The 23557-nt window shown below is 42.7% G+C and overlaps 1 protein-coding gene across 6 annotated transcripts in view; it reads right to left on the minus strand.

Moving 5' to 3' along the window:
• Positions 1–17179, minus strand: part of lmo1 (LIM domain only 1) — a 41386-nt gene extending 24207 nt beyond the window's left edge. Inside the window, exons 1-2 of one of the 6 annotated variants that reach the window (XM_038808118.1) lie at positions 15549–15731; positions 5717–5790 (exon numbers count right to left, since the gene is read on the minus strand). Coding sequence is in view for 3 of the 6 variants with exons in the window: in XM_038808115.1 (XP_038664043.1) it covers positions 5717–5790; positions 13886–13887 (76 nt within the window). In the remaining 3 variants the exon portion in view is untranslated. The other 5 variants (XM_038808115.1, XM_038808116.1, XM_038808121.1 and 2 more) reach the window with 5 other exon arrangements.
• Between the last annotated feature and the right edge of the window lie 6378 nt (positions 17180–23557).

Consider the following 23557-nt stretch of genomic DNA (forward strand, 5'->3'; position numbering starts at 1 on the left):
ATACATATATTTAACTTGCTTCCTCCACATCCTCAAATACATATGCAACTGGATCTACTGACAGGTGCACCAACTTTAAAATGCATCAGCACAATTTGAAATATTGCTTCAAACACATTTTCAGTAAGAAATTAATTGCAATCAAGGTGTTAAAATTCCACTAAATAGTCAACTGCTTCTGAACAAGTTACACATGCGCATCCTGTTTGAGGTAAAGAGAGCAATAGGTAAACTGCCTTTTAAGCAAACACTCCAGATTTTCAGCTTGCTGAATTATCATGTTCTATCAATAATGGCAAACAGTTGGCCATGAGTGAGTTACAGTCTAAAATTCTTTTGAATGTTTAGGCCATCTTATTTAGGAACATAATTTTTCCCTGGAGAGGTTAAATAGCTAGAATCTAGTTCTGCCTCATTCCAAGCTCTGGTACCACAATAGCTCATTTGGCTCATAGGAGATAGCAAAAATTGACATGCATCTTGAATACACAACTCGGAACCCAAAACTCAATCACTACCAATGAGTGAAAGGAATAGCTGACTCATTGACTTCAGGAAGAAGTACTGTATACACACCCCTGTCTGCATCAACGGGCCGAGGTGGAGATGGTTGACAGCTTCAAATTCCTAGGTGTACACATCACCAGAAATCTGTCCTGGTCCACCCACGTTGATGGTACCACCAAGAAAGCACAACAGAGCCTCTACTTCCTCAGGAAACTAAGGAAATTTGGCATATCCACACTGACGCTTACCAACTTTTACAGGTGCACCATAGAAAGCAACCCATCATGGACAGGTAGTATTGAGGAAGCAAGGGGGCTGCAGAAGGACTTGGATAAACTGTAGGGGCAATGAAGTGGCAAATGAAATACAATGTAGAAAAGTGTGAGGTTTTGCACTTATGGAAGGAGGAATCTAGGCATAGACTATTTTCTAAATGGGGAAATGCTTTGGAAAGCAGAAGCACAAAGGGACTTGGGAGTCCTTGTTCACGATTCTCCTAAAGTTAATGTGCAGGTTCAGTCAGCAGTTAAGAAGGAAAATGCAATGTTAGCATTCATGTCAAGAGGGCTAGAATACAAGACCAGGGATGTACTTCTGGAGGCTGTATAAGGCTCTGGTCAGACCCCATTGAGCATTGTGAGCAGTTTTGGGCCCATATCTAAGGAAGGATGTGCTGGCCTTGGAAAGGGTTCAGAAGAGGCTCACAAGAATGATCCCTGGAATGACGAGCTTGTCATACGAGGAACGGTTGAGGACTCTGGGTCTGTACTCGTTGAAGTTAGAAGGATGAGGGGATCTTATTGAAATGTACAAGATACTGCAAGACCTGGATAGAGTGGACGTGGAGAGGATGTTTCCACTTATAGAACCAGAGGACACCATCTTGGATTAAAGGGACGATCCTTTAAAACAGATGAGGAATTTCTTCAGCCAGAGGGTGGTGAATCTGTGGAACTCTTTGCTGCAGAAGAGGCCAATTCACTGAATGTCTTTAAGACAGAGATGATAGGTCCTTGATTAATAGGGGGATCAGGGGTCATGGGGAGAAGGCAGGAGAATGGGGATGAGAAAATAACAGCCATGTTTGAATGGCGGAGCAGACTCGATTAGCCAAGTGGCCTAATTCTGCTCCTATGTCTTATGGTCTATGCATCACAGCCTGGTGTGGCACTGCTCGTCCCAAGGCCGCAAGAGAGTCGTGAACACAGTCAATGGATGGGAAGTGGGTTTGTGTGATGGACTGGGCTGTCTATGTCTCCCACTGCCTTGGGAAAGCGGCAGTATAAAAGATCCCACCCACCTGGCTTACTCACTCTTCCAACTTCTTCCATTGGGCAGTAGATATAAAAGTGAGAACACGCACGAACAGATTCAAAATCAGCTTCTTCCCCACTGTTACCAGACTCCTAAACCACCCTCATATGGACTGATCGGATTAATACTACACTCCTGTATGCTTCACCCGATGCCAGTATCTACGTATTTACATTGTGTATCTTGTGTTGCTCTATTACGTTCATGTACTAAATGATCTGTTGGAGCTGCACGCAAAAAAAAAAAACTTTTCACGTGACAATAAACTATTCCAAACTTTATTCGGAGATTGTGACCCTGAGTTCCATGTTCAACATCTACCCCATCAAGCCCCTCAAGACCTGTGCGTTTCAATTAAACCTCAACTCCAGGGAACTAACCCCTCTGCCTTATCCCAGGAAGCTGTGCAGTGAATCTTTATTGCATCGCCCCCTCCCCCCCTCAGGCAGGCAAGGAGATCAAAACTGCACATTATGGCAGTGTGGCCACACCAGTGCCCTATATGCCATGTTCTTGCCCACATTCACCAAACCCATCTTTATCCAATTTCTTGATCAGCTCGCAAACCTCAGGTTTACTGTTTGTTTGGTAACAGGGTCAGACTCCAAGTGTGGTTAACACGTGGCACTAAGACAGAAAAGCAGTGGCTATGTTAAAAATGATGCATCTTACTAAAGTGTTACAACAGCTTATTTTTAAAAAGCATCGCAAACAGATCCATTGCTCAAACATCATGAATGTGTGGTTTCCCAAATCTACAAGACCCTAGTTTCAGACTTTAAAAATCACACTTTTGATCACTTTTCCCCCTAGAGGTCCTGTTTCTTGTAGCATTACACACAATGCTACTATTCAAGCCACACAAGTGGCCTATTAAACCATAACAGTTATTGTAGGAGCAAATCTGCTCATATGCTTGATATTTCTAGGAGATACTTATTTGCATCCAAATAGTCAGAAAATACAGCAAACATTAGACAGTCAGTCTAATTTAATATGCTTTCCAAATGACATTTTAGCATTGCAGCACCTGGATGCCACAGAACTGGACAAAGCACAAATTACCACTCACCCAAATATCAACTGATGCAAACAGAAACTGGGATAATAAAATTAATCTGGAGCAGAGGGGGATTGCATATTTTATCTGGATTTCCATGTCTGCTCAGTTATAAACCCAAGAGCTATTTGATTATGTTTTAAAAATTAGAGATGCAACTAAAAGACAGCAGATCAAGAAGCTTCTCATCTAACCCACAGCTTGTGGGTTAATGTGTTGGAGATGACCTTTAAAATTATATCAAATTGAGGGACAATACACTATTGTCAGAATGATTCACTGACTGCTGTACGGGAATACATGAGCTTTTACCTTGCTAAAATGCTGTTCTCTGTTTGACATCTACTCAATAGGCATGTGCCATTAACTCATGGCAGTTTCTTCTTTTAAAACTAGCGTCATTTCAACATTTTCCTTCTTCACTAGCTTAGCTATTAGCAACAATGCTTCACGCTTCCAAAACCTGCTGTCCTAAAACCTGCTCGGCTTTACCAGTTTTAAATATTATGTTGTGCAATCCCCAAAGTACATTTCAATGTTCAGTTTTATAGCATGCTTGACCTCAAGTTCTACAATCACTTCATTAATACCGATTTTACAAATATAGTAAATGGGAAAGGTGGTGTTAAGTACGAGGGGGATTATATGCTTCCAAGATCAGTCTTAGTGACTTCACGATCCACCTTCAATAAAAAGGACAGCGAACGGGCTTGAGATTAGGAATGTAGTGAACCAACTTAAATATTTAAAGTAGCACACCACTTATGGATCATCACTTGTTGATAACGCAATAAAGTAAAGCCTACTTGTTTACCTTTGCATAGCACCAGTCAACTATATCCATGCCTGGAATAGAAGGGCCCTTGCAAAGCACCAAGTCTGTGGGGGAAAAAAAGGGTCAGGAATTCGACAGTCAACCCTTCAGGACACTGCTGCCAATTAACCCACGAAGAAATGTTAAAGGTTTTACTTACTGTTCTAAAAGTATTGGCGATGGGTAATATTAAAAAAGGTTCTAGAATTATACAGCCAAATAAGGACATCAGGTGCCATGATGAGGGACCAGTCCAAGATGAGACCCCCCAGGTATACATCTTTGGCAACACTGGTTAAGATGAGTTAGCTCTCAGTGCATTTGGTTCCTACTCAACAGTCAAGTGCAAGCTTCTCATTAAAATGAAAGCAACTGAAGACCAGGAGTGGACTCATGGGTCAGAGATATTCCAGCCTGAAAATACAACTTCGGCACAGGCATTATATACCAACGGTTTGGCATAATAGGCAGTTTCGGCTGTACCCTGGGAAAGCTCCACCCACAAGAATGCTGTTAGGGTTATCAGGTCACAGGATTTTAAACCATTTTCTGGGACAATTTAGCTCGTCATAACAGCTAGCTTTCAGGGCCATTGCAAGTTCTATTCCCTGCAAGTCATAAGTACCACCTTTCATGGCACATGGTGTTTTAAGCAGAGTCTCAAGGCAATTTGTGGAGTCAAGAAATCCACCCTGAACAGGGTATTTCCTAGTTGCAGCAAAATCAATAGACAGGCCTTGGCACACACAACCAACAAGTCTCTCGACCTTTGTGCACCTGGTGCAGGGAAGGGGAGGGAGGAAGCCTTCCTCATGAGCCTGGTCAAGTCAACAATTAATAGGTCCAGGAAGCAGAAGGTCACGGACCAGACCGACTGCCCCTCTTCATCACTACGTTCACCACCCGGTATCCCAAGTACGTGTCCAGCAGCACAATTGAGGCCTTCTAAGCCTAGTGGGCAGCACAGGGACTGGGGCACTTTGATTGACGAACAGATAAATTTGGAAACCAATGCCAAATCAAAGTAAAGTAATCCCAAAATTAGAGTAAAATCCAAATATCAAAGCAAGCATGGAAACAGTTAGTAATCACCAAGAGCTCTGAACCATCTGAAGGATGTGTCTGTTCTACACAGGTCTAGCATTACCCTCTTGCCTTTAAGTATCCCCATATGCGTCTTTGTGGCAGCGCCAGGGACCTGGGTTCAATTCCGGTTTGGATCACTGTGTGGAGTTTGTACGTTCTCCCCCGTTTGTGTGGGTTTCCTCCGGGTGCTCCGGTTTCTTCCCACAGTCAAAAGATGCATGGGTTAGGTGGATTGGCTATACTGAACTGCCCTCTAAGTGTTCAGGGATGTGCAGGTTAGGTTATGGGGTAGGGAGGGGTGGTTGGGTGAGTGGATATGGGTAGAGTGTCCGATCTATGGGATGGTGCAGACTCAATGGGCTGAATGGTCTCCTTCTACAATGTAGGGATTCTATGTACCTTAATCACCATTGACCCATCCTGCTACCTTCAGTGATCTGCGGACATGGACAAATGCTTCCCCCATTCCTCTTTTTACCTCACTTCTCCAGATCAGATTCCATTTGACACTCCAATTTGTATCTGGTCATCAAATTCTGTTTCCTTCCTGGCAACCCATTTTTTTTTTTGCTGCCCAACTTTCAATTATGCTCTCTACATTTAAGAGGCAGTACTGAGCTTTGCAGAATTCCATAAACAGGTCCTTTAGTCACAAAAACATCCACTGAATGATATCCTTTGCTAAGCCCATTTGGGATTCAGCTCCAATGGGGGGGGGGGGGGGGGGGGGGGGGGGTTTACAATACTGGCCAATCTGTATTGTGGGATCTTGTCAAAATCCTTGCAAGCAAACATTCAGCCAAGTCAGACACAACCTTCCCTTAACAAATCCATGCTGACTGTCCTTGATCTTGCACCTTGCTAAAGGAAAATTTATATCATCCCTTGAAACTTAAAAAAAATATTTCCCCACCGCTGAGGTTAGGCCGACTAACCTGTAATTATAGAGTCTATCGCTTGCTCCCTTTTCAAGCAACGGTACAATGGTAGCAGTCCTCCAGCACCACACCTGTAGCCAAGAGGATTGAAAAATGATAGTCAGTCTCAGATATTCCCTACCTTGATTCGCAGCCTGGGTTGCATTTCACTTGGGCCTGGCAATTAAACCATTTCAAAGATGTTAAACCCCTTAATACATCTGTGGTTATAACCATCCAAGATCCCTCCTTTGGTGCCAAATCTTTCCTTGGTTATCCTCTTGCGCCTTTACTTAGGAGCCCTTGCATTTTCTTGGATTATACTTGCCAATGTTCTTCATATTGTCTCAACTTTCCAATTGCACCTCTATGCCTTCAGGTTTTGCTATATTGAACATTCAAACTTCAGACAGAAGTTTCCTTTTTTCACTTTATCCTTCCCTGTACACTATGGGGGGGCTGAATTTGGGAGTCCTGCATTCTCTTTCTTGGTTATATTTGCCTGAACCTTCCATCTCCTGCTCGAATATTTCCTGCAGCAGTTTGAGAAACTTGGCTATCACATTGCTATCACAGGCTGATAGTCAAACTGAGCATTTGAGGTTCCACATCCCAAAATATTCACCATCATGTGAAACATCCTATTCAACAATAGCCCAATATTGCTGAACTGTGACTTGTGCTCAAATCACATCTTGGTGCAAAATTAGGAAATCACAGGTTTGCATCATCAAACGTTGGTGTAACAACATGTTATCCTGTGTATGAAACTGTCAATTAAAATACCATCCCGCAAAAGTTGGTCACTACACTTGCTCCAACTAGGAAATTTGATATTATTTTGTCAAATGCATGTTGAAATTCCAGAATGGATAGTCCAAGAACATCAGATACAAGATAAGGGCACCCTTATTGAAATACTATAAAGCATTGCTGTATAGTGACTGACGCGTCCCTACAGTAACTGGCCTTCTTGCCTCACAGATTGCTCGATTAGTTGTGAAATAAAAAGGAGGGTTGAAAAAAAATCAACTAGAGGACAGCCAGTACAGGTCTGCTCGGGTAAATTGGAATGATATGATAGAAAAATGCTGGATAGGGTCTGCCAGCATCTGGGGAGAGCAACAGAACTGTACAAGCATCATATGGATTCAAACGTCAACAGTTTCTCTCTCCACAGATGCTGCCAGACCTGCAGCGTTTATCCAGCATTGTGTTTTTCATTTCCAGCATCCACAGTACTGATTGGAATCAAAGACTAGCAGGCAAATTAATGAGACAATGGGCTGTCTGGAGAGAGAAGCTGATAGTTTGGGTACAATTTGCAGCAGATTCCCACATGGGGGAAGGTAGGACAATAGCATGAGCTTCCTGGATGATTTAAAAAAAGGGTGTACAATGATGGATATTAGATTGATAAATGCACACGAGAGTCAGGTAGAATGTAGAGACATGAACAAGAAAATAAGTAAAATAGAGTTTATAAGGAGACAAGTAGATAGGGAAGCACTGTTTTGGCAAGGAGTCCAGAACCAATTTAACGAGATTGGCAAAATAACCAAGGCAACAGGGTCAGAGTTTAAGGGATGGACAAGATTGTTGTAGAGAACTGTTATGGTAAACAGCAGGCCGAAATTTTTTAAAATTAATTTGTTCATGGGACGTGGGCGCCGCAGGCTGTGCCAGCATTAATTACCCATCCCTAATTGCCCTTGAAGGGACAGTCAAGAGTCAACCACATTGCTGTGGGTCTGGAGTCACATGTAGGCCAGGCAAGGATGACAGATTTCCTTCCCCTAAAGGACATTAGTGAATCAGATGTGTTTTCACAACAATTGTTGGACTTTAACCTGGTGTTGTAAGACTTCTTACTGTGCTCACCCCAGTCCAACGCCGGCATCTCCACATCTTCACAACAATTGACAGTGGTGTCATGGGTTATCATTGGATTTATAATTCCAGATTTTTATCGAATTCAAATGTCACCAGTGGATATTAGATTGATAAATGCACACGAGTCAGGTAGAATGTAGAGAAGTGAACAAGAAAATAAGTAAATAGAGTTTATAAGGAGACAAGTAGATAGGGAAAGTTTTGGCAAGGAGTCCAGAACCAATTTAAAGGAGATTGGCAAAATAACCAAGGCAACAGGGTCAGAGTGGCAGGATTTGTCCCCATAGCATTACTCTGGGTTTCTGGTTTACTAGTCCAGTGATAATACCACAAGTCCACCACCTCGCCATGAATGGCCTTCTGTGTCATTATTAAATAAATGTTTAGGTTCTGAAATACGCTGCTAGAGTCTGGGAGGCAATTACCCCTTTCAAGATAATTGGACAATTATCCGAAGGGGAAAGATTTATAGGGCTACGGAGAGAACACAGCAGAGACTAGCTGAGCTGTTCTTCCAGAATTGAATGGCCGTGTTGCAAGCATTCTAGGATTCCATTATAGGTTGTTAATTCTGTATCTGCGCGCACCCAGGAATTTCTAACTGCCCATGTTCAGAATTGTTACACATTCGGCCCTTTTGTCTGCATCAGCTGTCCGAATGTGCAATTAACCTAGTACCATTCCACTGCCACTCTCTCTCTTCCCCCCCCCCCCCCCCCCAATAACCCTGCACATTGGACATAATTCACTCCATTGCCTCAATAGAACCTGCCACCTGCCTCCACCACATACTAACAGCACTTCCAGATGCTAAACTGTTGCTGCATGCTAAACACTTTCTCCTGTCTCTCATGCTTCTATTGCCAGTTACCTCAAATCTGCACCCTCATTTGGAACAGTTTCTCTCGCCATGTACTCTTGTCCGGACCCTTCATGATTTTGAATTAGCCTCCCTCACCCCTTCTCAAAAAGGAAAACAGTCCCACTTCTCAAATCATCCTTAGAACTGCCCTCCCTATTGTCGTCCCATCTTTCCTAAAGTGTAGTATTCAATACTGGATGCAACACTCAGTTGAGGCATTTTATAAAAGTTTGTCACAACACCCTTGGAGCTAAGGTTCGAGGTGAAAAGAGAGACTCCCAGTGCAGATTTATTTGGAAGCTCATCTCGTGGTCAAATACAATACCAAGGTTGTGAATAGTCTGGTTCAACTTGGGCAATACCCAGGAAAGGGATGGAGTTGATGGCTCAAGATCCCTTCTGAAGAGCAGGGACAGACAACATTGTTCAAAAATCTGCCTTTATTTTCAATTTTTTTTTCTTCAAATTTCAGTTTTTCAAATTCAATTCAAAATTCAATTTTTTAAAAATAGGTCCTCGTAAAATGCTACTAAAATCCTTTGAAGGTTTAAATGAACATCCTTTGACATTATACAGAACTGCACAAAACCTACTCTGCAACAGACTACCTTATTACGCCCTCCCCCCTCATCTGATTGCTTTGTGTAGAAGAAGGAGGCCGTCCAGCCCATCAAATATTCACCGTCCGGCCCAAGGAGCACCTTGGCTAGGCCCTCTCCTTCACATCTTTGGACGCAAAGGGAATGGCCACTCCACCCAACCTGCACATCTTTGGACTGTGGGAGGACCCCCACACACCCCACAGAACGTGGAACTTCACTCAGCAAGGGAGGAATCAAACCTGATCCCTGATGCTGAGAGGCAATCACAACACCCTTGGAGCTAAGGTTCAAGGGTTACAAGGTAGCAAGGAATGAGCTTAAAAAAAAAAAAAGGGCTTAGGAGAGCTAGGAGGGGGCATCAGAAGTCCTTGGCAGGTCGGATCAAGGAAAACCCCAAGGCTTTTTACTCGTGAGAAATAAAAGAATGACCAGGGTGAGGATAGGGTCGGTCAAGGACAGTAGTGGGAACTTGTACATGGAGTCAGAAGAAATGGAGAGGCGTTGAATGAATACTTTTCTTGTGTTCACCAAGGAGAGGGGCCATGTTTTTGAGGTTGATTTGAGGATGTGAGAGATACAGGTGGGTAGGCTGGAGAAGGTAGATGTTGTGAGGAAGGATGTATTAGCAATTTTGAAAAACTTGAGGGTCGACAAGTCCCCTGGGCCAGATGGGATATATCCAACGATTCTTTGGAAGGCAAGGGATGAGATTGCAGAGCCTTTGATCTTTGGCTCCTCGCTATCCACAGGGATAGTGCCAGAGGGCTGGAGTGGCAAATGTTGTTCCTCTGTTCAAGAAAGGGAATAGGAAGGACCCTGGTAATTATAGGTCGGTTAGTCTTACTTCGGTGGTCGGTAAGTTAATGGAAAGGTCCTGAAGGATAGGACTTATGACCATTTGGAAAGATGCAGCTTAATCCAGGATAGTCAACACAGATTCGTGAAGGGCAAACCTCACAAATTTGATTGAATTCTGAGAGGAGGTAACTAAGTGTGGAGATGAAGGTAGAGCAGTTGATGTCATATACATGGATTTTAGTAAGGAGTTTGATAAGGTTCCCCATGGACGGCTTAGGAAGAAAGTAAGGTGGTGTGGGATAGAGGAAAATTTGGTCAATTGGATAAGTAACTGGCTATCACATAAATGACAGAGGGTGGTGGTGGATGGAAAATTCTCAGACTGGAGACCAGTTACCAGCAGTGTACCACAGGGACCAGTGCTGGGTCCTCTGCTATTTGTGATTTTTATCAATGACTTGAAGGAGGGGGCTGAAGGGTGGGTCAGTATATTTGCTGATGACACCAAGATTGGTGGAGTAGCGGATGAGGTGGAGGGCTGTTGTAGGCTGCAAAGAGACTGATAGGATGCAGAGCTAGGCTGAAAAACAGCAAATGGAGTTTAACCCTGATAAGTGCGAGGCGATTCATTTTGGTAGAAAAAACTTGAATGCGGATTACAGGGTCAACGGCAGGGTTCCAAGGAATGTGGAGGAATAGAGATATCTTGAGGTTCATGTCCACAGATCTCTGAAGGTTGCCACTTAAGTGGATAGAGCCGTGAAGGCAGCTTATAGTGTGTTAGCGTTTATTAACAGGGAGCTTGAGATTAAGAGCCACGGGGTTATGCTGCAACTATACATGACCCTGGTGAGACCACATTTGGAGTATTGTGTGCAGTTCTGGTCATCTCAATATCGGAAAGATGTGGAAGCACTGGAAAGGGTGCAAAGGCGATTTACCAGGATGCTGCCTGGTTTGTAGGATAGGTCTTATGATGAAAGATCGAGGGAGTTAGGGCTTTTCTCTTTGGAGCAGAGGAGGATGAGAGGTGACTTAGAGGTTTATAAGATGACGAGGGGGCTAGATAGAGTTGACGTTCAGAGACTATTCCCTTGGGTGGATGTAGCTGTTACAAGGGGTATAACTAGAAGGTTCAGGGTGGGAGATATAGGAGGGATGTCCAAGGTAGGTTCTTTACTAGAGAGTGGTTAGGGTGTGGAATGGACTGCCTGCTGCGATAGTGGAGTCGTGCACTTTAGGAACTTTCAAGCAGTTATTGGATAGGCACATGGAGCACACCACAATGACAGGGAATGGGATAGCTTGATGTTGGTTTCGGACAATGCTCAGCACAACAGAGGGCCGAAGGGCCTGTTCTGTACTGTTCTATGTTTTAACCATTAAGTGATGCATATTTCTCAGCCTCACCTGGTCATCTAGTGCATTCAATTCCTGGATGCACTCTCCCGAGTCTAGGTTCTGTTGTTGAGGTAGTCTAAATTATACTAGGTAAAAAGCAAACTTGGCCCTTGCAGACAAAACTATGAAATTTACATGTATGCAGATGCAGATTACAACAAGCCAACCCAGTAAGCATTCACAAAATCATTCTACTTATAACAAGCCTATCTACTTAAGCAAATTTACCTGGTTTCACAAAATACTTGTTCGACAAACTTTAAAAATCCAATTTGAGTAATTTTATAAAATGATCCCTTAATTCTCTTCATGGCAAATCTTGGTTTTAGCTCTCAAGCCAAAAAAAGCAAGATACACCCAGAAGACAGAAGACAGACAACTCCAAAAATTCAATCGAGACAGTTTTGATATCCAGCATAAAGGCCAATAAATCAGCCAAATCATTAAATAGATATTGGATTGGCACATAACGTAACTTAGAAATGCTATTCAATACAGCAAGGACAATTTAAGCTAATGCAGGGTGGTGGCTGGGTGAAAGCAATTTGGATACCAAATACCAAAGGAAGAAAAATGGAAATTTGGCTTAGGGAAATTAGTCAAGCTAAAACAGGTACTGGTATTCACCCAATTTCAGACTAATCCTAAATCAAGCCGTAGGAACTCCATATACATGACAGGAACATTACTGTCCACTTTTATTGATATATACTCTTGAACGAATCACCATGGCAACTCAAAACAGCAATTCCTACATTTCTAAATACAGGAAAACACCCTGAAGCCTAGATTTTATTGCAATGACTGCCAGCAAAATCAAAGCATTAGCATTTGCAAAGGTTTCAACCATGCACTTTACGAACACACATTACCAAACAGTCTGCTGATCAAAGCTCGCTCAAAGATGGGCTCAATTTGTCTTCAACTTGCCTGAAAGACTCGATTTAGTTGGGTTGCACTAATCTCTAAAAAATGTAAACTTTATGGCAGAGGGTGGCACCATTTTTGTGTCGAGATAATGAAAAGAGATTAACTACAGGTTAACCCTTCAGTACGGAATTGAAATGAAGGCCTGTAATCAATTAAACCACTTTCTGGTGGATACCAAATGTAGTTCCTGCCTCAGCACACGTGTTGATATACAATCTCTGCACCTCTCTCCCCTTTAGACGTCATAACCAGCTGAAGAATTAAGTTTTACGCTAAAATATCCAACTTTAAAGCCAAGTGTAGAGCCTTTTTACAACTTCAAAATTCTTGTGAACATCTGTATTAGATTTAAAACAGCTTAAATTCTAAATCTGCGGAGAGCAAGACTACAAAGCTGAGCAAGCTGCTTTTCGAATCAAAGTGGGGCTTTGGGGTGCAATCAATACAGCCCTAAAAAGGGTTAATGAAGTGTCAATAACATTTGGGTATAGCTCAGAAACAGTTTACTTACAGCCCTTTCCATTAACAGGAATCTGCATTAGCTGTAGATTAGGAATTTGGATAACACACTATAGGTGCATGTGCTGTACAATGAAATGCTGCCATCAATTTCTGAACCAATTCATATCCAGCAGCAAACCATCTTGCCTATCAAACACTCTCCATTTTAAAGGGTCCACAACTCCCTCTTCACCATCAGCCTTAAAAAGGTGCACGCAGCAGCACTGATTCTTAACCAATATAAAAAGGGTCACTCGAGTTAAACAGCTACCCTGCACCTTGTAATTAATTACACTACAAACATGCCTTTTTCGAACAAAAAAGCCATATAACCATGAAGCATTAATTCAAGTCACTGCATTGTAAGCAATCTGTACAGCAGGATTTAAAACAGGACTCCATGTACACCATGGAAGTGAATTTATAAACAATTTTAATGCATTTTATTGCACAACTATGTAATGGCAACTTATTTAAACTCCAAATTATTCCTCCCCAGCAGAAGTTGACATATTCTCATCTGGAGAAATACAACAATTCAAGATCTCTGCCCGCACGTCTTTAATGAAGCAAGTCCAGCTGGATCAAACTCATTTAAAATTGCTATTAATAGTTTGGACTGACTACTTTTAAATATGCATATCAAAATAATTCAATTTTTAAAAAAAGCTAGTCAAGTGCTACATAACATTTCCTACATGGGGTGATCATTGTAACGAGTAATCATTTGATTCACCAAAATGACCCCTTTCAGAGAAAATTTGTGGGGCAGGGGAAGGAATTAAAAAGACCAGGGAGAATAAAATGGTCATTTCAAAATTTCTGCAGGTAGAAAGTTACACGTTCATGCTTGTAATTCACACAGCCAGTTTCACTTTTATGGCACCTCAGCATCTCTCTGGTTGGTTAGTTAAGACCATAAAACAACATGAATGTACCTGCCTATTCCCAGGTCAAAGGCAGGAGACAAAAACAGCTTCAAACTATCACTGCTTAATTGAGGAATGGTAGGGGCAGATTCTTCCCCCCTCCCTAAAAATTTGCAGTCAAGACTTGCAGCTATAAATCAGTGCAAAATCTCTTCAACCTATTAGTTTTCAGAAAAAATAAACCCACCAAGCATAGCATCCAGCTTTTACTGTCACAACTAAGTTCAACAAGCAGAAAACAGGCAGAAAGAAATTTTCAGCTATTACTCACATTGAGTGGTTGAACCCAGCAAGCAAAGGGTGAAGCTTTTAGGCAATAAACAGCAGGTGATCTTGCTCTTCTGCAAAGTCCTAATGCTACTAAAAGCCACTCTCAGTGTACTGTAATTGGGCTTCAGTAGTTAATGTAGTATTGACTGCATTATATGGCCCTGTGTATCCCCTTTTACTAATGCCATTTGTATCGCCTTTGTACATTTACCATATTGCTTAGCCAATATCTGTTAAAAGCAATCCAAATCATGAATCATACAGAAAAAAAACTTTTTAAGCGAGACAGACATCCAAAGCAGTATATTTACAGTTGACTTGGTACACTGTCCACTTAAGAGCAGTTTTTTAAAAAATAGGGCTGACTTATTTTTTTTGGTACTATGGTTTTCATGAAGAATTGCGGTCTGATCAAAACACAAAGCAGCTCGTCCATCGTTTTTCACCGGTTTAACCCTGCCAACACCACTGGATGTGATGACTGGAGCCTCCGGTGTGCAATGAATGAACGACCAATGCGTTCGCCGTGAGCTCTCATGTCTTCCGTTATCCCTGGAAGCTCACGTAAGCTGGAATCGGAGACATTTCTCCCCCACCCACCCCACCACAAGGGGTACAATATTTCACACATTTAAAGTTCTTCCCAAGTCTTTATATTTAAGAGCCGCTTTACTTCGCTAGTTGCCGGCGGCAGCATGGGGGGGGGGGGGGGGGGAAATGGAGACGTTTCAGAAAAGAATAAAGTCCCACATTTAAACCCAAGAAGCTCCCGATGATTCATTGAAGTATTTTAAATGAAAAAAAAATGCACGTGTTTCAGTATTTAGGTGAATGTAAAAGGAAACGTGCGGAGGGGGGAACAAAAAAAAGTATTAAATAGACAAAAAGAAACAAATAGGAGCGGATTGGAAAGTAATTGTGTTAATTGTATCAATTTCATCGCCGTAGCAACGGGACAAGCGCCAGCAGCCAATGGGGGTGGGTGAGTAAGTGAATGATACAAGACAGGGACAGGGGACAGAACTGGCTTCACTCAATGTAGGAAATTAAAAAACCTCAAGCCTCTCGATATTCACTAATCCCATTGCCAACAGCCCGGGATTTTTAACTTCAGCTATCCGAATGAAAGCAATTACATTTTAAACCCACTTTCCAAAAATAAAATGTGGTGAAATAACTGATTGGGGGGGGGGGGGGGGGGGGGTGCAATCAAGACCATCAGAAAGTGATTTCGTTAAATAAAAAGGATCAGAGCCGGAAAGGGAGAGAAAAAACGAACACGTAAAAAAATGAATTTATGTTGGACAGGGTATTTTTAAATATAAAATAAAACTCTAGAAGCGATTAGAGTTCGCGAGTCCGGCAAGGGGGAAAGAGGCACTCACATACAGACAGAAATGGGAAAAGACAAGACGCAGTGTGCCTACACGGCCGACATAAATACGGCAGGAACATGTACAAAAAAGCAACTGTCGAACACGGAGCATGGTGTAAACAGACCCGGAAAGTGACCGCACAAAACAGCTTGTGTCTTTATTTTCAGTGTTATTTTGGCAGTTCGCGTTATCAGGAGGGATACAGAAGCCGGTAGGTAAGTCGAGGGGAGGGTAAGGGTTTGTTTTGGCTGGGGGTGGGGGATAGAGCAGAGAGAAGCAGCGTCTCACCTTCCTCCTTGTCAAGCACCATCGTCCTCTAGATACAGCGGAGTCCGGGGCACGGCGCTCCCTGCTCGGCTTCCCCACTCAACGAGAGTCGCTGTGGCTGAACTGCTGACTATCTCGCCTTTTGAAGATTAGACACAAGCCGCGACAACCAACCTTGTTTTTCTACCCCCCCTCCTGCTCTCCCCCGCCCGATTAAATGAAAAATGACAACAGCCACAGACACATTCACACACCTTCAAGGGTTTGTAACCCCAAAAATCGCGCTAAACCGATCTCAAAAGCCGGCAAACAGCGATGAGCGTTTTTTTTCCTCCAATTTATGTGATTCTGTACCCTTTAGGGTCCCTGCCTGGCGAATAAATGCACACATTTCCCAGTATTCCTCAGGTTCCCTGGTTAATTAAATCAATTCATTATGCTCATATCTGATTAGCAGCTCCCGAATCAATTATTCAATACACAAACATAATTGCCTGTGCCAGAGGTGTCTAAGTTTTAGCTTATTTAACTCCAAGGACACTAATTACCCCTAGGGCAAGGGAACTTTTCTCATTAATTCTGACAAATACAAAAGCCCATTTAAGGAGCGTGCGTGGCTCACTCACAAAGGCAACATTCTGTAACACACGTGCATTTAGCAATGGAGATCGAGAGAGAGAGAGAGAGAGAGAGAAAGGGTTTTGCTACTAATTTATAAATGGTAACCTTATTTATTCCAAAAAGTACAATGATGCCGAACCACCCTCGAATCTTTTATTAAACCTTGAAGTGTTTCTATTATCTGCACCACCCCCCCTCTCGGGGGGGGGGGGGGGGGGAAGGAAAGAGAAAAATCATTAAATTGTGGATTCATACCGATCTTTTAATAAAATGACAGAACAGCGGTTTGATCCAAGATTGAACGCCCCCCTCCCCTTCTAACATTCAATGCAACTTTAATCCTAACTATTAGGAATTAGGCATGCAGAGCTGTCCAGGCACAGTTCTAAATTACAATCAAACGGTTACCAATTACACAAATTATTGACGGCAGATTCTCTTTTCAACTGCAAATTAAGGCTATTAAGAAAGCCTTTTTTAATGCAAAAGTGACTAATTAACCAACGGATGGGAAATCTGCAGCCCAGATATCAAAAAAGTGCTCTGTGCACATTGCGGAAACACAAGGGAACCAATTAGTTTAATTATCAAAACAGCTAATTAAAATTGCACAGTTCCTAATTAGTTCTTTGCTTTTTCCTCTAATTGACAGGATGGAGATAAATGGGCAGCCGATGAAAAAAAAGAGGAGAGAAGGAAAACAGAGAAACTCTGGTTGAATATTTATGCTGACTTTATCTCGGTCTGTGTGGCAGCCTTGAAACTGGGAAATTAATGACCTTAATTCCCAAACTCTTTTACTCTAACTGTGCTCCCCTCTGCGTTCCCTAAGCATTCTTATTTTTATGAGCCCAGCCACCCCGCCAACAATTTACACGGGAAATAAAAGCTCTGGGAGGTGGGGAGGACCCAACAATTCACTGCCTAATGTGACAGTTCCCAGTTAAAGACACAGGGCCTTCTTTGTACCTTACTTTTAATAGCTGCCAGAAATCTGATCGTCATTACATTCGCTTTCAACGGCACCGCTATGTTCGTTATGACTTTTATAAAGGGGGAGGAGGAGGGAGGGGGGGGGGGGGGGGGCACGTTTAATTAACAGGTTCCTGTCCTCATTACCTGAAGGAGGGAGGGAGTGACCATAAACGGAATGGCCATAAATTGTCCCAAGTGATACGGCGGCTTCTTTTATAATCTGAAGTAAATGTAATTGTCGTATAGCAAAGCTAGCACAGCCCCCCCCCCCCCCAGTTACTAGGCTCTTCTGAAGTAAACGCCCCCCCCCCCCTAAAATGAGGGCAATACTATTCATGGCAGCAGTTTAAACTGTTACCAATATTCAAAATATGAAAACTGTTGAATGATGACTCCCTCCCTCTCTCCCTCTTTGATGTTGAGAAAGCGATGGTCTACAGTGACCGAATTAGCACATTATGTAATTAGCCCCAGATCCTCATCTTGCAGTGCTGTGCGTGAACACGAGTTTTCAAGATGTCCTTTGAAGCTGGTCACATGAATTTGCACGTGCAAAGCAGTCTGCCTCCAAGTCAGACATTCCTCGTGACAACACCACTTTTATTCACGTTAGTTCCCGCCAAAAATATCTGACTGGTTTGCCAATTAGATTATTGGAATTTAGTGGTCTTCTCAGATGCTAATAATCAACTGGCATTGATTGACATTTTGCTCGTAGTATTTTCTTGCTTGCACAACGGATGGTCTGCTAGATTCTTATCTAACATTAATAACTAGTATGAGAAATGATCAATATCCCTCTCTACTTAGAAATGTTAACCTCCCATTTCAAAAACTCTTACTAATGCCACCCAATGGCTGTATGGGATTGCAGCAGTAAAACTATAATCTCATTGATATTCCTTTTGTCTTCTGTCCTCACATCTTTGTCAATCTCCACCTATCTGCTGGCGCTCTATCCAGCCCCACCGCTCCACCTACTGCTCCCCCCCCCCCCACTGCTCCCCCCCCCCACTACAGTAGAAATCTGACCATATTTCCAGTTCTCTCTAGCTTTGACAGAGTCTTCCAGACTCTAAACGTTCGCGCCATTCTTTCTCCACAGATGCTGTCAGACCTGCTGAGATTGTCCAGTATTTTCGGTTTATGTTTCCGATTCCAGCATCTGCAGTAATTTGCTTTTAAAACTCATCCTACGATGCATATCAAGGAGATTGTGCAAAGAATCACCATTTTACTTCATGTTGCATCATGGAGCGAATAAACATGTCTGCGCAACTCATGAATTTGGTAATCGTGCAGGCTTTTGAAATAATGCTGCAAATTTCAACTGCATGCCATGAGGACAGGCTTTTCAGAATGGTGATGATTCACGTCTAGAGAGAAGAAATACAACTAACTGAGGGTGACATTAAGTATTTTAATGGTAAGTACATAAAAACACTGGAAGCAAAACTGCCTCCCCATCTGTGGTATAAACATTGAGGAGATATCTGTAACCAGTTTGTTCCATTTTTCAAGAACTCACTTATGAATTTTGTGCGCTCTGGTTCCTATTGTTTATTCTCAAATTAATGACTCCACAATTTGGTATACCCTGAACCCCAATACATCAGGGGCCCGTATCTGCAGCAAAAGCTGCTAGATTTACACCGGGTCCCTGCTAGCCCTCTGCAGGACTTTGAATATGTGGCCCTTTCATGCCAACTTTTCTGGTGTGAAAGTCCACAGTTTTGACACCAGCATGGGGACTTAGTTCCAATGATGGATAATCCAGCCCTATGTGTATCAGCCTGTCCCAATTCAGGATTGCAGCACTGAGGGATTGCTGCACTGGTAGAGGTACTATTCTTCGGACAAGATACTAAACTGAGACTGTTTCCGCATGTTCTAGTAGTTCTAGTGGCTGCTAAAGATTAATGACACTCTTTGAAGCCATCTTTAATTTTAGAATTCTCTGCTTGCCTTGATCAACATTCCTCCCTCAATCAACATCACAAAGCCATTCATCAAAGTTGTTTGAGATTTTGTTATGTGTTACATTGCTGCAAAAGACCATTTTGGTATATCTGGCTGTTCTGAGTGACATAACAATAGTACATCCAAATAATTGACTACATGCGAAACACTGAAATATCTAATCAGATACTATATAAATTCCAGGCTGTAATTTTATAATTGTCTGACTGAAATTGACTTCAATACCAGTTGGTTATTTATTTAATTTTTACATAATTTTCAACAGTGAATTTCTAAAATTTTCAGTTTCTGTATGAAGTCAAGAGTTTCATGATCCAACTATAATAAAAATAATGCAACTATTTAGATTTCAATATGGTGACCAACCATATCAAAACAAGGTCAGAGGCAGTACAGATGACATAATCAGTTCTAAGTTTATAATTCACATTAGAATTAAATTAGTAAAATCTCAATTAATTTTATATATATGAACATTCCCTGGCTTATTCCCCATATTACAAAGACATTCACAACACATTCACCGATTAATTATTTCTACTTTTGTACATATGGAATAATCTGCATATTTGACATTAGACATCCTTTATTTTATCACTGTGACCAAGAAAGCACAACAGCACCTATACTTCTTCAGAAAACTAAGGAAATTCGGAATGTCCACATCAACTCTTACCAAGTTGTACAGATGCAAAAGCATCCTATCTGGCTGCATCACAATTTGGTATGGCAACTGCTCGGCCCAAGACCGTAAGAAACTACGGAGAGTCTGGTGGCACTGTTTGTATAAGCCGCGTTGACTGGGGTTTTGTGCTCGGGGGGGGGGGGGGGGGGGGGGTGGTTGTTGGTTATATTGTTGTGTTTTTGCTTTTGGTGACAATTTGATGTGTAAAGCTGTTGAAATTGTGGGCAGGATCCTCTGATCCTGTGGCTAAGTGTTGAAGCGTCATCTGGCCCCTAGGATCAGCGATCATGCGCCGCACAGGGGGTCAACACGGCACTGGAGCGCCTCACGCAGCTCCAGCTGCCGATACAGGCGCGCCACGGCTGGCGTGAGTTTGCGCACGCGCGTAGGTTTCCTTCTCCGCGCCTGCCCCCAGGAACATGGTGGAGCCCTACAGGGGCCCGGCATAGAACAACAAAGAAAATTACAGCACAGGAACAGGCCCTTCGGCCCTACCAGCCTGCGCCGATCCAGATCCTTTATCTAAACCTATCGCCTATTTTCCAAGGATCTACTTCCCTCTGTTCCCCGCCCGTTCATATTTCTGTCTAATGAACAATCATGGGGCATGGAGGAGCATAGCCCACCCACCCCCCCCCCCTCGGGATAAGCCCACCCGCGGATCGGTTGCCACGATCGCGGGCCTGGTCACTGTGGAACCCCCCCCCGGAGTCAGATCCCACCTCCCCCACACCAGGACGGCCCCCGCAGCATGAACGCCAAGGTCCCCCTCCCCCTGGGTAGGACCACACGTGAACGGCGCCAGCGTAACTCGGCGGGCATTCGGCCCATCGAGTGAGGAGAATTGCCGGGGGGGCCGCTACCGGCGCCGTGCCGACCGCACTTGCGCCGATTCTCCAGTTGCTGGAGAATCGGCGGACCGGCATCGGAGTGGTGTCACGTGATTTCCCCCAACCCCAGCAATTTTCCGACCCGCCGCATGGTCGGAGAATTCCGACCCGGCACGGGGTTGGAGAATCCCGCTCTATTAGTGTATCAATAAAATATTTTCTAAAAAAAAGAAACTACAGAGAGTCGTGAACATAGCCCAGTCCATTGCGCGTACCCGTCTCCCATCCATTGACTCTGTCTACACCTTTCTTGGGAAAGTGGGCAGCATAATCCAAGACCCCTCCCACCCGGCTTATTGTCTTTTCCAGCGTCTTCCGTTAGGCAAGAGATAAAAAAGTCTGAGAACAGGCACGGACAGATTTAAAAACAGCTTCTTCCCTGCTGTTTCCAGATTCCTGAGTGACCCTCGCATGGACTGAACTGATCTCTTCAAACATCATCTCTACAGTTGTAGCACTAAACTCAGTATGCTTCAACCGATGTCTGTATCTATGTATTTACATTGTGTATGTATTGCATGTCCTATGTTTTTCATGTATAGAGCTATCTGTCTGGACTGTATGCAGAACAATACTTTTCACTGTACCTCTGTACACAAACCCAAATCCAAAGGCTATGATTCATACAGAAAATGTTATTTACAGTTTTAATGCAGTGAAAATGTTATGTATCTTCTCACAGGCTTTCAGATTTTCTTCAGGAATCTGATGCAATGAGACCACCTACACTGGCTTCTTGTGAGGTTTGAAATCAGGTGGAAGAGAAGAAAGCTATTGTCCTCGAGTCTCAAAGAAAGATTTTGGATTTGATTTATTGTCTCGATTACAGCGGTACAATGAAAAGGATTGTTCTGCGTGCAGTCCAGACAGATCGTTCCATACATGGAAAAAAAAAACGTACATAAATACACAATGTAAATACATAGATACAGGCATCGAGTGAAGATATTACTATAACATCGTACTAACTGAAATAAAACCTATAACCAGCCAGTAGAATGTCGTCTACTATTGTAGGGGCAGCAGGGTAGCATGGTGGTTAGCATAAATGCTTCACAGCTCCAGGGTCCCAGGTTCGATTCCCGGCTGGGTCACTGTCTGTGTGGAGTCTGCACGTCCTCCCCCTGTGTGCGTGGGTTTCCTCCGGGTGCTCCGGTTTCCTCCCACAGTCCAAAGATGTGCGGGTTAGGTGGATTGGCCATGCTAAATTGCCCGTAGTGTCCTAATAAAAGTAAGGTTAAGGGGGGGTTGTTGGGTTACGGGTATAGGGTGGATATGTGGGTTTGAGTAGGGTGATCATGGCTCGGCACAACATTGAGGGCCGAAGGGCCTGTTCTGTGCTGTACTGTTCTATGTTCTATTGGTACATCACCTGAGTGAAGCTATTTCCCAAGAAATATGGATTACTACTGGATTCATTATGAAATATATCTAATAATTAACTTTGAACTCATAGCAGTCAAGTAAATGATTATCAGAAAAATTGCATTAGAATACAATAGAACTCAAGAACTATACAGGGGTCAGAACTTTACATAAAGGGAATGAATAGAAAATTATTTGGAAAAATTAAATTCTACAGTTGAATCAGAACCATTTTAGGTTGGCTAAGTGCTTATCTGGAACTGGCTAACAAAGTGACTATTGTAATCAGGCAAATATAATGAAATTCAGATTTAAAAATAAAACATTTGACAGCATTAGGATCCTGTCTGTAGCAGTTGGTTGTGTATGTTTCATCCTTGCATTCTCTGTGAATTTAGGAAAATAAAAACTCAAGTATCAACATCATACATTTAAAGGTTTGGTCTCATTTTTGCATACAAACAAACAACTAATTTGGAATCTTTCTATAGTGGAATATAGGAAGATTTAGACAGTTTGTAGGAACATGTACAACATTGGAAAAATGAAGTAGGGATTAAACAGTACAATTGGTACTATTTCATCTTCAGAGCAATTGTGGGAGGTGGTGGTATTTTTATTGGACTTGTAACCCAGAGACCCAGGGTAATGCTCTGGGGACCTGAGTTCGAATCCCACCAAGGCAGATGGTGAGATCTGAATTCACTGAAGACCTGAGTCTAATGATGACCATGAATCCATTGTCGATTGCCATGAAAACCTATCTGGTTCACTAATATCCTTTAGGAAGGGAAATCTGCCAACCTTACCTGCTCTGGCCTACATGTGACTCCAGATCCACGTGGTTGTCTCTTAAATACCCTCTGAAGTGGCTGAACAAGCCAGCCAGCAACACCCACATTTCATTAGTGGATTTAAAAAAAATTCTGATTGATAAAAATCCAGTTTTAGAACAGCAGCTAGCCTTTCCATTTACATTAATCTACCATCATTGTATTTGGAATTAAAGATGATTTGGCCAATGTTTAAGTAGTTATGTGTCTGTGGGCAGCTGGATTGAAACTGGCCCAAATCATTTCACTCCAAAAACTTGGCTATAAATGAAAGAACATCTCTATGGCATCCGCCTGGGTTAGATTTGAACCCAGATCACAGAGAGGAATGGACACCTTCTAACCAGCTGTGTTAACCAGCTTTGCTGAAGATAATATTAGTGGGGGTAGATTTTGGCCCAGGTTTGACACTGTTCTACCGGCTTCACAGAAAAGTTTCCTTTTTAAAAAAAAACACTACCTACCTTTGGCTGGCACTAGATGGTGCCATTGAAGATTTTCTACCCTGCTTATTGCCAACTAACTTCTAGATGGGGGTCTTTCGACGGCATCAGACACCCTATTTACATATCTAAAGGTGGTTAACACCTATTTTTTGATGACTGCCTGGGACACCTAAACAAAAGACCCTCACAAATTTAGCAATAGGATTAAACCTGCACAAATTAATGTACACACTGT

This window comes from Scyliorhinus canicula, chromosome 9 (genome assembly GCF_902713615.1).
Source record: "Scyliorhinus canicula chromosome 9, sScyCan1.1, whole genome shotgun sequence".
Lineage (NCBI taxonomy): Eukaryota > Metazoa > Chordata > Chondrichthyes > Carcharhiniformes > Scyliorhinidae > Scyliorhinus > Scyliorhinus canicula.